Source organism: Saccopteryx bilineata, chromosome 5 (assembly GCF_036850765.1).
Source record: "Saccopteryx bilineata isolate mSacBil1 chromosome 5, mSacBil1_pri_phased_curated, whole genome shotgun sequence".
Classification (NCBI taxonomy): Eukaryota; Metazoa; Chordata; class Mammalia; order Chiroptera; family Emballonuridae; genus Saccopteryx; species Saccopteryx bilineata.
In genome coordinates, this window is record NC_089494.1 from 36,385,451 (window position 1) to 36,402,786 (window position 17,336).

The 17,336-nt window shown below is 36.6% G+C and overlaps 1 protein-coding gene across 4 annotated transcripts in view; it reads left to right on the plus strand.

Annotated features, from left to right (window-relative positions):
- Positions 1–17,336, plus strand: part of SATB2 (SATB homeobox 2) — a 203,236-nt gene that overhangs the window by 25,825 nt on the left and 160,075 nt on the right. For all 4 annotated transcript variants that reach the window (XM_066281183.1, XM_066281181.1, XM_066281184.1 and 1 more), the window contains one exon: positions 106–282. In XM_066281183.1, the coding sequence (XP_066137280.1) occupies positions 111–282 (172 nt within the window). In that variant the 5' untranslated portion in view covers positions 106–110. The remainder of the gene's footprint in view (positions 1–105; positions 283–17,336) is intronic.

Genomic DNA, 17,336 nt, shown 5'->3' on the forward strand with positions numbered 1-17,336 from the left:
GATCACAGATGAGTGACTTTTATAACTGTCTCTTCCCTTCTCATCATGGTGACTGAGATTTGCTTTGTAATGTTTGTATTTTGCTTTTGAATTTTGTCCCTCCAGGTTTGATGATTCCTGTCTTCTGTGTGGTGGAGCAGTTGGACGGCTCTCTTGAATATGACAACAGGGAAGAACACGCTGAGTTTGTCCTGGTTCGAAAAGACGTGCTTTTTAGCCAGCTGGTGGAGACCGCGCTCCTGGCCCTGGGCTACTCCCACAGCTCCGCAGCTCAGGCACAAGGTACCACAGCGCCTTTCCTCTTCTCCTTGCGCCTTCTGTCTGTCATCGTCTGAGGAAGAATGTGTTCCCTGAAATAATTCTCCAAACAAGGGTTGAAGGAGAATGGTCAAATTTAGCATCTTTCCCAAACAACAGAGTCCTGTTTCCTGGCTGCTTTAGGAAACATTTGCCCAGCACCTCTAGAGCCACCAAAATCACCTTGCATTTTAAAGTGATTATCACAGGGTTGTTTTGCATTGATAACTGTTATTTTTTCTAAGTCCCCAAACTGGTATTCTTTGAGCCAGTGCTGATATGTTTGACTCCTGATACACCAACTTTAATGCATAATTTAGGAGCATTCAGCTATTAAAATATATTTACTGCAGCTTCTGTGCTTTACAATCAGCTTTTAATTAAATAGAAAGAAAAGTGGATTCATCTTACTGTACTTTTGTATCTTTGAAAACTACTCTGTAGTTTTGATGTAGTCCATTCATTAAAAAAATCCTCAGTGTCTTTGTGATCAATCCATCACACCTATTTAATTGAATATTAAACTTGCATCGTTATTTCAGCATGTATTGTACCACACTGGGAAGCCCATTGTGAGCTTGCGCTGCTGCATTTGGAAGCATAGCCCATTGTTCTTTCTGCCAAAGAATTGACAAACAAATAACAGCAATAATACCCCCCAAACCTTGGAGAATGGAAAAAAAAAATTTGACCCAATAGAGTGATTATTCTTGTTTTTCAGCTGAAATGATTGAATTATATAGCTTATAATAATAGTTATAACTAGAGGAGAGAAACGTGACTTCCAGGTTTTGTTGTATACATTAATTTCCTGTGTATATTCCTAAAAGTGACCATTTTAGCATTTGTGTATGTGCCAAGGATCTTTGCTACTTTTCTTTTATGAGTTCCTATTCATATAATTCCTAAGAACTATCAGTCATAACATCTGTTTATTCAAATAAGAAAACTATGAGAGATTAAGCTCCTTAAGCAAAGATGCAAATAGGATGACCAAAGACATGAGATTTAAATGATCAAGCTCTTGATTCTAATTCTGTAAGCAGATCACTATTTTTAAAAATGCTGTAATTAACTATTTAAATTCTATCTTAGCGTCCTACCAAGAAGGCAACCCCTCTGAAACCAGGGGGCCAAGAATAGTTTTCCAGGGCAGGTAGTACTCTATAGATTATTGTGAGTCCAAGTGCATCCTGACCTGGGGCACACGGCCTGTCCGGTGCCGTATGCAGCTGAATTGTAGAGCCCAGTGCTTTCAGAGCAGGGCAATAAAGGATGATTCATTTCCTTTCTTTGAGGACTTTCCTTCTAGTGTGAGGGATTGAGCAAATTGCATACTGGCACCATCGCTTTTATTTCATGCTATGTGCCTAAATGAAATAAAAGAATCCCCCTCCTTTCCCCCCATAAACTTTTCATGCCATTTTAGGGATATTTTTCTCTGAATGTAAAGGTCATTGTATCCCACTGCTTGCATCCTGGTGTGCCAGCTTCCTGTTTGACAGGGCTATCCATCTCAGTTAGCACGGCTGCTCAATGCGCCGTGATCTCACATGTGGAGCACAGAGCACTAAGTGGCCAAGATTTGATTCTTGGCACAGGCTCAGGGAAGGGGCGCTCAGGAAATTTTCAGTAGGGAGCCACACTGTTCCATTCAGTGATGTGGACTGAGAGTTCTGCACACCCAGGTGAGATGCACTAGCAGGAAATATTGTCTACAGTGGAGGGTTAGACAGGGGATAAGTCAAAAGTGGATATTTGCTGCCCCAAAATTTTTGAAAACTGTGGTTAAAAACACGAAAAATTATACTTTCAAGAAGTTGAATCAACATTCTGAAGGCACTCTAGATCACAGATATACTTTATTTTGTAGGTAAGCAAAGGTCTTATCACTAGGTCCTCTACTGTCATCTCACAGAGGGAAACAAAAATCACAGTTGGTTTATTTTGTTTTAAATTCGGCTACTGATCTCTGAGTAAATAGAAAAACTTAGAATTATTTACTTTCAAATGAATGTATTAGATCTTTGTTGTCATTTAGGTTGTTAAATGTATGTAGTTTGCTGCATGTTTGTTACAGAACAAACAGAATGCATGATGAGACAGGTGGCTCATGTGCTGGACAAACAGCAGAATGTGAGTAAGCTAGAAAAGGCAGTAGAACAGAATATGACTATATATTCGAGGTCTGGGGTTTCATGTCTCTAGTTTTCTGTTGATTTTGCTTGTTAGTATTAGGTAATTGGCCTAAGGTAGGGAAGTCATTGGCAAATCCGTTTGCAGCATAGAAACTGAGTATACCTGATTCTTGTCTTCCTATGGGCAAAGCTACGCTGCCAGGATAGCAGGTTGCTGGAGGCTATTTTAAAAATCAAGGCACTTGAAACCTGATTTTTCATTTTACATGACCAGAAAAGAGATTCAGTAACTGAATTGGGATGATATTCAGGTTGCCTTTAAAAAGATATATATACTATTAGCAGTGTCATTATTTTGCAGTGATACTCAAGTGCCAATAAAACAGCCATGGACCCTTGTCCTTGTGAGTGTGGGATAGTCAATTTCTTTTTCTGAGATGGCACTCTCTAGAGATAAGCTGAAGATATTTTATTAATAAAGAATATATGCTTCTAAAGGATGAAAGAAATTCCACTAAAATAGAATTCAGGGATTTCCAATTCCCACCCCTCCCCCCTTTTTGAATAGTAATCTTCTTTATTTCAAACCAGATATTGGGACCCAAGAGAGATAAAGGCACAAGATACTGTCATAAATCATGGGCACTAGGCTTCTAATTTACCCAAACCCTGCATTTCCCAGGACACATACCGTTTATTCTGTGATTCTCAAGGATATGAGATACAGGATTCATCTGATCTGATATTTTGCATATGCAAAAAGCTGAAAGATGGCAGGCTCTTTGCTTTTTCCAGCACAGGTAGGCTAAGGTCTAATGAACATTTTATATTATACAGTTGACTATGAGTCCATGTCTCTGAATCAAAAGTCTTCTAGTCTCTTGGAAGAAGAGTGTGAACCTAGGTTGCTGCCCTGAATAACCCCTACCACCCTTCTCAGCTTAAACTCATCACTCCCTTTCTTCTTTCTTCTTTTCTTTTTATCCTTGCAGTTCTGCTCCATAAGGGTTTTGGTGATAGCCATGGACCTCTTTACATTGTCAAAAACATTATTTGTGCTACTGATTAAGTAGCTATTCGTACTTGCCAACGTGGGGGGCGGATTTTGGGAGGGGTGGTGATGAGTATGCAATTCCTCACTGCACATTTGACTTAATTTGTAAGTGGGCACCTTATCTCTCCCATGCTTTCTGTAAAACTTTAAATAACTTTAAAAATTTATTTTTGATCAGCAAGTTTTGTTTTAAAAATGAATATGCCAAACAAAAAACAAGCAAGAATCTTTTTAGGCTGCTTATTTTGGGGGTTATGAGTATATAAAACTTACGTGTTTAAGAAGAGGTATACTAATCACCACCATTTCTTATTTATGCTGAAATAATTAAATTTATGTAGTTATTTAAAATATTTTTTAAAAAGAAACACAGAAAAACTCATGTAATGTAATGCTATGTGAATCAAGCAGGGTACCCAATACAGTCATAATTATTTGATATTTCTCACCTATGCATAGAAAGAAAGACACGGAATATATTATGCCAACAGGGTGGATGAAGGGAGTAAGTGAGAGTTTCTTCTTTTTCTAATGAAAACACATTATATAAGTATAAAATTCTACTTCTTCTCATAGTTGTTTTCAGAAAAACCAGGAAGTTATTTCTATCTTCGTCCCGTTTTGATAAATCAGTTCACTTTTCCCCTAATTTATATGTAAATGTGAAAACTTGTTCATGGTACAGATGCATCTCTTTGTGTTTTCAGTTTAAGATTTTTTTTAAAAAAAGAGTCACTAGGTCATTAATGAGCTCCTATCATGTATAAACCAAGATATTTTTAGAGTCTTAACAGTGTTAGATAACATTAATTGAGCAATTACCACACGTTAGGCTCTATTCTACAGATTTCCTAAGTCATTTAATTCTTACCACAGCTCTTTGAAGTAAATTATGTTTCCCATTCAACAGGTAAGGAAACTGAGGCAAATAAAGAGGGACAAGTAATTTTCCCAGTGGTACGGGCCAGTGGCTGGAAGAGCTGAGATCTGAAGGCTAGTGATTCATTCCAGAGTTGGGGTCTTTCACTACAGGCTGTCCTGTGATAGGCCTGATCACCAGGAGTATGAGAGTAGGAGTAGCCGTCAGTTCCTATCTAATGCTGTGTTTTGCTTTTTGACATAAAAAGTCCTCAAAGGCGGGACTTGTTGTATATGTGTTGCCAAAGCAAGCACAAGTTAGGACTTTGTGAATTGGGTGCTTCCTAAATCCATGATTATATTTATTTGATAATGATAAATTATACATATTTCATTTCCATGATGAAATCTGTAGAGATAAATCTTTTTCAAAGTGAGACAAATAAGTAAACAAAAAAAGCAAACCTCGCAGAATTATCTGTTGAAGGTTGAGTAACTCAAAATACAATTCTTGCTTAGGAGGACAAAATGATTTCTGATAAGAAAATAAAGCATATTGCTTAGTAATTCTGATCTTCAAAATAATTAATTCAGCAGTATTAAGTGTCTACCATGTGCCAATCACTATTCTAGATTCTGAGGATGAAAAAAAACCCTTGTGTTCACGGAGCTTACCATTGGTAGTTTAGTTACACATGAAGAGTTTAGTGTGTAGATTATTAGTTGGATTTTCACCCTCTGAGCTCAGAAGTGTCAATACTGAGATTCAGAGAATAGAATATAATAAATGTTTGTTGACTGAATGGAAACAGTTTACTAAACTTTATCTATGAAGAATATTTTTTCTTGGCATCGCTATGAAGTTGGCTCCCACTCATGAATTAGCTATTTTTATCATAAATGAAATACAGTTTGATTCCTTTTTGTTCAGCTATTCTCATCTTCAGATTATTCCATGTTATCATTTCATATTGAGTGATGTTTTAACTATGCTTATGGTGTAAAATACTCCAATAATAACTTTTAGAATGGTAAGAGGTAGCTATTCAAAAGGTACTTATATGATTGCTGGGATCCAGCTTTTTCTGATCAAACTAAGAGATATTTTGTCAATGTTTATCTTGACCTTATCTGTTTGAAGGCATTGTATGTAGGGAAAATAGTTTCTATTTCATAGAAACAATGATAAGAATAAACAAACAGAATAAGATTGAAAACCAAAATAGTAAAGATAGTTATAAAAAAAGGAATGCCTTAATTTTTTGTTTATTTTTTAATTATTTCATATATTATTAATTTATTATTATAAAATTTCCAGTGGACTAGCTTTTTACAACATTTTATTGGGAAGAACTTTACATAGGAGCTATATTTAAAGTAAATTTTACCACTAGAAATAAGTACACTTTCATTTTAAATTGTTCACTTGAAATGCTCTGTTTTTTTTTTTTAATTTTTTAAAATTTATTCATTTTAGAGAGGAGAAGGAGGGAGAGAGAGAGAGAGAGAGAGAGACAGAGAGAGAGAGAAGGGGGGAGGAGCTGGAAGCATCAACTTCCATATGTGCCTTGACCAGGCAAGCCCAGGGTTTCAAACCAACGACCTCAGCATTTCCAGGTCGATGCTTTATCCACTGTGCCACCACAGGTCAGGCCAGAAATGCTCTGTTCTTAAATGAATTCTCTAAAATGTTTTATTATGGAAACATGTAACTATACAAAAAAGAAAGACTAGTGTATCAAGTGCTCCTGACCTGTTAACAATTCATGTCAGTCTTGTTTCATTGCTGCCTCCCCCCAGTTCTTACCTCTTCTACTGAATTATTTTAAAGCTCATTCTAGACCTCATATTTTAGCTACAGATATTTTACTAAAAGTCTCTCAAAGATAAAGCTTATTTTAAAAACATAACCACAGCACCATCATGTTTCCTAAAATAAAAGGTATCGTAATTCCTTAAAATCATGAAGTATCCAAAGTTCAAATTTTCCCAATTGTTTTACAGTTTTTTTTTGTGTGTGTGTGTTTGTTTATTCACATCAGGAGCCATACAAATCTACGTATTGATGTGTCTGTTATGTCTTTGAATCTCTGGGTTTCCCATGCTCTTAAATTAAAAATAAAGCTTTTTTTTTTTTAACTTACGTTTGCTACAAATTCATGCAGAATTATTTTTGTTTTGCTAAGCTTAGTGGCAATTCTAATCCTATAAATGCTGCAAATACTATGGTTTCAAATAAACAATTAGTAAGCTCTGTCATAACCTTGGAAAGGAATTCAGAAAATCACACCTTTTTTGAGGGAGGATGGTTAAGTCATATGTTGTCTGGAGTCGAGTTTTTCATGCTCTGAAAGCTTGACATTCTCCCTATTGAAAGTGTTTAAAACTATCTCTCATCTTGTCTTGCTTCTTTGGTTTCTTTGTTTGGCTCTTTCTCTCTTATTTTTTTCTACTTTTCCTTCTTTAATTAAACGCTTATGTTTGGGATATTCTTGGCAGTTTTTTTCTTTATAAGGGCAATGTTGAAAAAAGGTGCATATTTAGAAATTTCAGGCATAGGAGCAAACTTTTAACAAACAAGCTGCTTTTTAAAAAATTCTGTGGCTCTCAAAAGAGTGCTAAAAAAAAATATCCAGAATTGCTGTTAGCCATGTTACAACCCTCGTTAGAGCTGGATGGGCCAAAATGTGAAACACTGGCTTGGTCGACACAAAACTCTAACAAGCCTCCTAAACTCTTCGCTCCTTTACTACATAGAATTGGATACTCATAGATATGTGTGAGCACATCTGTTTGTTCATTCACAGATAGCAAAACCTGAAACCCTGCTCCTTATCTTTCTTTCTTGTCTAATACATGCCTAATATTATAGATCTTTATAGTTCTGTATTTCTTATATTTATTTGTCATAAATATGTGTTATTCTGAACACATATATAGGTATGTAATTATGGCTTGCATGAAAGTCAGCCGATGAAATTTTTGTCTGTGTGTAACTTCACAGAGGGTGAAGACCTTATCTGACTTGCTTTGCTGGATTCATTGTAGTCAAGTGGGAAGCATTTGATAGAAGCTGCTATGGGCAGTGAAAAAGAAATTAATCCGATCTCACGTTTACCTCTGGCCCTGTGATTTCTACTTGCCCATTAAAAAAAATTACATCATTGGAAATAATTCATTAAACATATCTAGCTAATTATTTCTTTCATGATGAGGGAAGTGTCAAGCAATGTTTTCAGTTAACTGTTTTGTGTGGGGCAAATGGCCATAGTGATAATTAGCTTTGGTGTAGTTTTTAAACTGCTTAAAATCCTTCTGGGAGGTTAGGCATTAATGCCTATGATTTGGAGAGGATAGATCATTTAAGTTCGACATTTTGTCATTCATGTAAAATGATCCAGGTTAAATAGAGTGACAGTGATACAGGACTTTTATTTAATATTTAAATTATGTCTCATTAAAAATATATAGCTTTGAGGAGTTATGAGTAGGAAATCTATAAGCTAAAATTGGTGATACTCTGATACAATTTATATTGTGATTATTTTTTTTATCCCATCCCCTTCTAAAGTATAACTGCCTTTCACTACTGTATAGATTTTAAAAGCAAGGTAGAGTCAAATACTTCAAGTATTTCAAGAAGATGTAGTACAGATTCTGTTCAAGGAACTCATTTGGTAAAAAGCACATTCATTAAAACACTTACAGAGGCCCTGGCCAGTTGGCTCAGCTGTAGAGCGTTGGCCCAGCATGTGGAAGTCCCAGGTTCAATTCCTGGCCAGGGCACACAGGAGAAGCGCCCATCTGTCTCTCCACCCTTCCCCCTTTCCTTTTTCTCTAGCTCTCTCTTTCCCTCCTGCAGCCAAGGCTCCATTGGAACAAAGTTGGCCCTGGCACTGAGGATGGCTCTGTGGCTTCCACCTCAGATGCTAGAATGGCTCCAACTGCGGCAGAGCAACACCCCAGAGGGGCTGAGCATCGCCCCCTAGTGGGCATGCCGAGTAGATCCTGGTTGGGTGCATGCAGGAGTCTGTCGGCTTCCCTGCTTCTCACTTGGGAAAAATACAAAAGGAAGAAAATATATATATATTACCCTGTTAAATTTAATTGTCTAAATAAAAAAATACTTATAAATGTTACAATAGTGAGTGCTGTTACCTTTGTAATATATTCTTTAAATTTAAAGCACTCCATTGATATAACTCTCAGTCTTGTTGCGATGCCATCATATTCCAACTCTAAATAAAGCCTGTTTTGACATTCCTTATAGACAGTAAAGAAATTCTTGGCCAGAGAGCATTTTGTAATATTAAAATGCTTTTTAAAAATTGCCGACTTCCTTTTTTAAAGAAATGTGGATTAGAATTCTGTCATCTAAATCTTATAATTTGACTTACCATTTTTTTCACAAAACTGTGAAATTTCATAATTGTAGTTATTTCTCTTTTTATTTTAGTGTGCATTTTGCATTTTTTACCTTGTCCAAATTTTCTCAGATACAATATTATTGTGTTTTAAAATTCTTACAGCATCTCAATGCCAAAATAATTCATTCATCTGCATCACATCAGTAAGAGAGGGGTTTGTTACTTATTTAGGTAGCGTGGTTCACAAAGGGGAACCCTGAGGTGTCAGGGACCTCTTCTATCAGTGTGTGACACAGACCAAGTCAGTGGTGGTTATGGGAGATTATGGGGGGGGGGGTGAAAAGCTAGATTCAGCTGGACATCTGGTCACTCATGGGCACCTTGGTTTGGTTTCATGAGGATAGATTTCACATGATTATGGTGAGAATCTAAAACCTAGTGCTTTGAAATACAATGTTTTGTTTTTGTTTTTTTGATGGCAGCTTTGAGAGCCCTAAAGAGTCTTAGGGCTGTAGAGTGCATACGATTTGCTTGCTCAAAAGCAGTAGTTAGGAAAATTATTTGTGTTGTCAATGAGAAAAGAAAAACACAAAGGTTTCCCCCTATCTGTCTGCCTCCTTTTGGTTTGGAGAAATAAATATCTATCATCCTGGACAGAACAGCAAATCTGCCCCACTGTTTTACAAGCTTGTTACTCTCCTTGGAAAAGATTGCTGCAGGCTATATGCAAATACACACACACACACTCACACATACACAGACACCCAAGGATCCGCACAGCTCCCAGCTCACACCCAGCAGAGAAATACGTTAGACATATTCTTTCTGTCGATTTTGTAAATCAAAGAATGAGAAGCGGGAAAGCTCAAAGCACAGTCAAACCTCTGCTTTCAATGACGTGGCTGTACAAGGCCTAATCATCTCCCAGATAAAAGCGCGGCCCAACTTCCTGGAGGAGTTAAGACGGCAGTCTGTTTGAGATGAGAGCTCTGACTAGTTTTACCAACTTCAGATGGTGGGGGTTTTGTTGTTGTTGTTTTTTAAAATATATGTTCCAGAGCCACAGTAATAAAGAACAATTTTAAATGTCCTGTTTTATTATTTTGAATACAGTGATTTTTTGGGATGGTGGGGAGGATTCCCTTGAAAGGGGGCCTGCTTGAGATGCTCTGCAATGGAAGATAGATCAAAATTATTTGGAAAGAAGGCTCTATATTTAGCCATTTGAGCACCATTAGAAGAAATGTGATTCAGTTCTATTGTTCCCATTTTATGGAGAGGAAAAGTACAAGGAAAATTTTTAGGATTACATCTTTATTCTGGCTCTTTTACACAAAATCATTTTACTTACTCATTTAACAAATATTTATTGAGTGCCTAGTATATGTCAGGCATAGTTCTAGATGTTGGGAACACAGCAAAGGACCAAATATATAATGCCACTGCCCTCAAGATACTTGCATTCTGGTAGGGGATATAGAAAATACATCATAAATATATAAGATGTTAGGTAGGACCTGAAACTGTTCTTTCCATCTTGTCTAAATTTGGCAAATTTAGGCTTCTATAAAGTAGCTGCTTAATCAGAGCAAAATGGAAGGTTTCAGGTTCTAAGGATTAAAAATACATGGTGTAGGCACTTAAAAAGTTAAGCTTCAGTTTTCTGAAAAATTTACCTATGTATACTAACTCATTTTTGGAATAGGATAAAGGTAACAGTGTCTGAATCAGCTTCTATTAAGCCATGGTTTAGATTTCTTAAAGGACACTGAAATTTTACATATTAGACATGTTATGACTATATTTAATAAAATTAATATTAAGCACTAATATTTAGTGCATCTTATATAGCAGGCACAGTTCTAGGTGTATAACATTCAAAGCCTTATCATAACTCCATGAGGTACACAATACTATTGTCCACATTTTACCAATGTATAAACTGAGACCCAGAGAGCTAAATAGCTTTTTGACACCCAAAACTGGCTCCAGAGACTGTTTGCTTAACGATATTCCATTAGTGGCATTATATCTCTAGAATCTAGATTGTCTACAGTTCAAACTAATAGTAACTATATTTTATAGGCATAAACCAAAGGTTGACATTTTAGAATTGGTAACTGAACATATGTATTTTTAAATGGAGTGGGGAGCTTGTGTTGAGTTAAAAACAACAAAATTGAACTTGCTGTCTCAAGATGGCATTTTATGAGAACTTAGTCTATTAGACCCCCTTTTTGTACATCTAAGCTCCTTACAAACTTATAAACTGAAGAACTCTATTTCTAATAAAAACTAATGCTTGCTAGTTATAGAAAACTAAAAAAGCAGAACAAGTGGAAAGAAGATAAAAGCACCCCGTGGGCAGAATACCTGGGAAAAAACAGCAGCTGACATTGTTGGACATTCTTCTTTGGTTATAGTTCCTGGTCTTCTTTTACATGGTTGAGGTCCTGTATATCCAGTATTTTGATTTTTCACTTGACATATAATGTGTAATTTACATATTCTTTATTATCATTTCTAGTACTACATAACAGTGTAGCTTTTTGTGTTCAAATCAAATGTGAAACATTGGATTTCTATTTAGAAAGATTTAGGAGGAATTAGTATATATTTTAGGAGGTGAATATAGCTGCTGTACCTAGCCCATGCTGCAAAAGCAGAGTGACTTACTCCAACATTTATATGAAAATTTATTTTTAAAACTTGGTTTATTGCAGGTGAAAGGCCAAATATTATCATCATTTTAAATTTAGCATTGACCTGCTTTCTTTCTTACTCTGCCTTATGGTAAAGAGTAAGTTTTTTTAATGTGGGAAAAGAGTAAAAAGACATTGTGTCATTCAGGAAACTTTAGTTAATTGCTTTCATATTTTGTTTTTATAATAGTTTTGTTCTTACCCACATTTTGGTCTTTCTTCTTTATAAAAAAGCGTACACAGCATTGTGTGGGTTAGTTACTGAGTGCTTACTAGTTTCACAATGACAGTCCTGTGTTAAAGATGTCCCAGGAATTAATAACTGATGACAGTTTGTCTATATTTTAGCCTCTGGTTTTTGCTATGTGCAATAGGATGGAGATTTTTATGAAACAGTCATTGGGGAAACTCTTAGGGAAGGTTTTTTCCCCTGTGTTTAAATTGATTGAGGGCAGCCCACTATTGGGTAGGGAATTCGTCAAACAAATCGTGGAAGCTCCCTGCTTGAAGGAGTCATGGATTGTAATTCCTTTTGGTGGTTTGAGTCCTGACCTTGAGTAACTCTGGGCATGGAAAGAGATGAGCATCTCTCTCCTTTCTGTATTTTAGAGTTCTCAGATTGACCCAATAGCTTACTAGGTAGGAGATGGACCTAGTTAGAATTCAGATGTATTTGGCTACTTTTCCTGCACCCTTTCTCAGTAGTGCCATTGCCACCATTCCTGTTGTCTCCTTCTGTCTGCTTTCTGGAGTCCTTCAACTCAAACTGAAGTTTGCTCTTTGAGGCAGGGATCATTCTTTTCCCATGTGGTTAAGTTGGTGGCCTTTGGATACAGAGAAGTATTTGCTTTCAATAAATATTTCAATAAATATTTAGGTGGGTTTCATAATAGACATAGCAAGGATTGATCAGTATTTATGTAACTCAGATTATCTATTAAAATGTACTCATGTAATCAAAAATATCAATTTATGATACTTCCCCCCCTTTTTTCTTTTCTTTCTTTCTTTTTTTTATTATTAAGTGAGAGGCAGGGAGGCAAAGGGACAGTCTCCCCCATGGACCCCAACCAGGATGTACCTGGTAAGCCCCCTGTCCTGGGGCTGTTGCTCCATTGCTTGGCAACTGAACTATTTTAGCACCTGAGGCCTCGTGTGCCTGGGGCCAACTTGCTCAAATGAACCATGGCTGTGGGAGAGAGGGAGAGAGAGAGAAAGGGGAGGAGGAGAGGTAGGGAAGCAGATGTTTACTTCTCCTGTGTGCCCTGACTGAGAATTGAACCCGGGACTTCCACATGCCCAGCCAGCACTCTACAGCTGAGCCAACCTGCTAGGGCCAAAAATATCAATTTATAATGAAAGAAGAGTTTAAATTATGAAACCAGTGTTTTATCAAGTATACAAATCAGAAATATCTTATGTAACATATGTGTTAGGTTACTTTTGCTACTATGTTCCTTTTTTATTTGTAAACTCTAGTGCAGGGGTCCCCAAACTTTTTACACAGGGGGCCAGTTCACTGTCCCTCAGACCATTGGAGGGCCGCCACATACAGTGCTCCTCTCACTGACCACCAATGAAAGAGGTGCCCCTTCCAGAAGTGTTGTGGGGGGGCCGGATAAATGGTCTCAGCGGGTCTGTAGTTTTGGGACGCCTGCTAGTGGATATTAAAATGTACCCATTTGCAGTTTAATGGAATTAAGATCAACAATTGCTTTTCTTTCTTACTAAGAGGAAATGTTCCTTTGTGATTAATGATAAGATTCTGAATTTGTTTTAATCTCTAGGCAGATATTAATTTAACCTGGCAAATTAAAAAGAATAGACCCAACTCTGTTATAAATTGGGGGGTTAAAACTCATTAATAGGATATTTTCCCCTTATCTCCTATTGAAATGCCTCAATATTAGTGAATAAGACATAGCCTTGTTATGTTTTCTTGTATCCTTAAAAAAAGAGTTGTGTGTTTATTATTACCAATTATAATGCTGGTGAGCACAGAGCTTTCCTTGTGCCAGACACTTTTCTGTGTCACATATGTTAACTCATTTATTGCTCAAAAAACATGTGTGGCATGGGTACAATTATTTGCATTTTACAACTGAGGAAACCGAGGCACAGGGAGGTTAAAGGAATTACCCAAGGACGCCCAGTAAGTAAATGATGGAGCCAGGATTCAAATGTTTATACCCAGTTATTCTGGTTCTTGAAGCAATAACTTCCCACTACATCCCTTGCTTCCTTATGGCATGATTAGGTATTATTGTCATAGTGGGTTAATTAAAGCTTCTACAAGACCTGACCTAATATAACTGGACTGGCTCATTAAAATGTTACATATTTTCTCATCTTTTTCTTTTATTTATTTATTTTTCTTCTGGCAGTACATTGGGGAAAGAGAACTTCAAAGACATCACGAGTGCATTCTACTTAATCTAAAATATTTTTATGCTTCTGGAAAAGTGGGATGATTTAATTTCATATATCATTACATGTGGAATTATAAATTATGTTTTCTAAAATACCTATGACACTAAACCACAAAATGAACAGATAAAACTGATTTGTTCTCTGACAAATCAAGATATATGGCAGTGTTTGCATTACAAGTGTCGTTCGCGGGATGGAGCAGCTGAGTGTGGCACAATATGGCAGCAGCCGTGCCCAGGTGGCACGGCTTTCCCGTGGGCACCTGAGCTGATTTACAACCCACACTAGCAGTGTTTTGAAAGCACACTGTCATGCAAAGCCCTACTTGAACTTCTGAAGTCATGGAATGCAGATGTATCTTTCTAATAGAACATCTTTAGCATGCACTTACTTTTCAGAAGAAAGTTGTTTTATCCTGTGGGGAGAATGGACATTTTCAGGGCGCTAGGGAGGTAGCATTTAGAAAATTCTCTCTTAAGTGCATTTAATAGTTTCTTGGAAGGTATGTGTTGACTTCTTCTGGAGGGTAATTTATTCAGAGTAAGACTGAGCAGGAATTCTTTTTTCTTCCCACTGGACTAAAAACAGAGTGTGTTGTAGGTCTCTGTGGTGGTGGAAGGCTAAAGCTCAAAATTTGGATGTTGTGAGTTTAAGCACTTCTCAAAGGACCTGTGTCCCCAAGCTGCCACAGTCATTTGCTTGTCCTGAATTTTAAAAAGGCTTTGAAATGTGTAGAACGAAAATAGTTCTGTTTGTAGTACTAGGGATTCTGGGAAAATAAAAGTGTGGTCATCTGAGTGAGAGACAATTGATAATGGTTTGATTACCAGCGGTTTTGCTGGACCCTGATAGATTTTTCACCCGAATTTGCCAGAATCACTTAGCTGGTCCCCTTGGTGATCCATGACAGCTGATTTGTGATGGATGGGTAGGAACAGTAGTAAAGACCAGGATTTTTGAGGGTCATATTGAAAAGCAGAGCCCAGTAAGGCAGCTCTTGGTCTATTTTGCCTCAGGTTCCAGCCTGATAAATTCAGAAACACAGAAAGGGCTATTCTATGTAACGAGGACTTGTATTCGATGTTTTATGTAATGTTTTCTTCTTAGGTATATTTTCTATTGTGTGTAACAAAAAGTTGGTTGAAAATGGTTATCCAATTTAAATGTTAGAATTTCTTAAACCAAATCAAAGAATAAATATGTAGTATTGTAAAAGATTGTGAGGATGTAGAGGCTAAGGTTTGAAAGTAAGTCACAGATAATGTGTGACAGTTAGTTGTACATTAGTTTTTTTTCTTTTAATATTTAATTTCCAACATAACAAAAATAAATGGTTAAAAGCATGTTGATTTGTTTATTTTCTGTTCTCTTAGGCACTGTTGAGAATTGCTCATGGGGAACAGTGATTATTGTGGCATAGTTCATCTCTCAGATCAGCTGAGAGCTGTCTAATGCAGTGTAACAAGGGCTCAGGACTCCAATTCTGTATCTTCTAGAATCTTGTTCTCACTAAGGACAAGATAGCAGAGTGTAGTGGTTGGTTAGGTTTTGTGGGCTTCAGAATCTGACTGCACTGCTGGTCTTTTAATCTTGGTGTTACTACTTCCCAGCTCTGTGATTCTCTGCCTGAGTTTCGTCATCATAAAATAGGGGTAACAATAATACCTCTCTCTTAGGATTATTAGAAATATTCAATGAAACAACTATACTATACAGGGTAAGGGCTAGGTACACATTAGTTACTATTGTAGTTACTATTGTTATTATTTTACAATGTAGAAGCCAGATAGATGTTAATTTCTTTTGTATTCCGTAGCTTTCAACCAAAAAGCCCCTCATTTTGAAATACTTGATGAGAATTACCAGTATTGTTTCCTTAATATTTTAAATTTCTTATGTATAAGAAGAAAAGGTCCTCTGATAATCATGTATTTTGATCAACAAAATCCTATTCCCTGGCAAAGAAAAGGGGTTAATTTCCTTTTTGTGGACAATGTATTTTGTATTTTGTAATACATTGCCTCTTTCCATTTTTTTCCAAAGCATTGACTGTGTATATTTTTATATATTCTGACAATATAATGAAACTTTCCTTCAAAATGTCCTGGTTGAAATTGTGGATTTAAAAAAATGCAATAGCCTTTATTAATGACAAATGAAAATTTAAATGCCCACTGATGGCTTTGTAATCAGATAAGCAGCTGGTTTTTTTAATCAGCTGACAAATACTTTGTGTCTTCTGTTCAATCTTCTCCTTCTACAGAGTTCTAAATATCAAGTTACCTAAGTACAAATGCAGCTTGGCTACAGTGAAGCCATCTTACTTAGCACGTCTTAGTTTTACAGTTGTTTGAAACACAGGCTCTTTTCCCTTCCATTCCTTCTTCAAAATACTTGCTAATATCTTCTCTCCTGCTGTGATTTCACTTGTGGAGAAGCCTCAAAGGGAATCTGGGACTGTGTAGAGCAGGAGGAATGTAAATGTTTTCTCTTGGGGGACACCTTGTCAGTAGGTATTTGTATCCTGGAAAATTTGAATGTAATGTCATCTTTGAATCGTGACTCCTTTTTATCCTCCTTCCTGAAGCATCTGACAGGAGATAGCTTCACTGCTGAATCCTGTTACTTTAGTCCCCTTTTCCCTGGGCTAAATGACCAGGGCCTAAAATAATGTAAAAGAGTGATATTTGTGTGACTAAAGAGCCTAATAGATAAAGTCATTAGGTTTTGTTATATTCTATTCAGTTATGTTATTCTATAATGCAATTAGCTTGTAAACAGGGTGGTAAGAAATGAAGCGGTGGTGAACTCCAAAGTAGCAGTTTTAATTTATTCTCATTTTTGGACTTCTTTTCCGTCACCCTGCAGTCTTTGCCATTTTCACTGTTTCTCCTCCCTTCTCTCAGTATTTAAAATATTTCTGTCTCCCTATCCTTACCCTTTTTTGAGCAATATGCTATTCTCTGTGGGAAAACATAGCTTTTGTAGACTTTGTTCCTGCCAGCTCACACATGTGTGGTCCCACTGTGTTTTGGTGTGTGTTTACTTTAATATTAGAATTACCAACTGAAAGCTAATAATACTCTAAGAAAAGTATAATTACCAAGGTAAATCTGTATCAAAAATTGCATGGTGTACCTTAAAGTCAAATATAATTATTAGTCTTCTATTTGATAATTATCCATTCATAGATTTGTACATAGAGTAGTGTTTTTAAAATTGTGTATTTTTAAAATTTGTTTGTTTTCCCACAAAGCATAATCCACCAGATCATAAGCAAAATAACCTAGTTTGGTATAATAGAATAAGGACACCTATAAGGAAATAACTGAAACACACTAAAATAGAAATAAAAGTTTCTTCTGCCAGATATTATAGTGTGATTGCTGCCAAGTCTTGGTGCCCACTCCCTTCTGGATCCAATTGTTTTATTTTTAACCTTCCCAGGTACTCACCTGTGCCCAGGCCTGTGCATATGACAGCTGCCTCT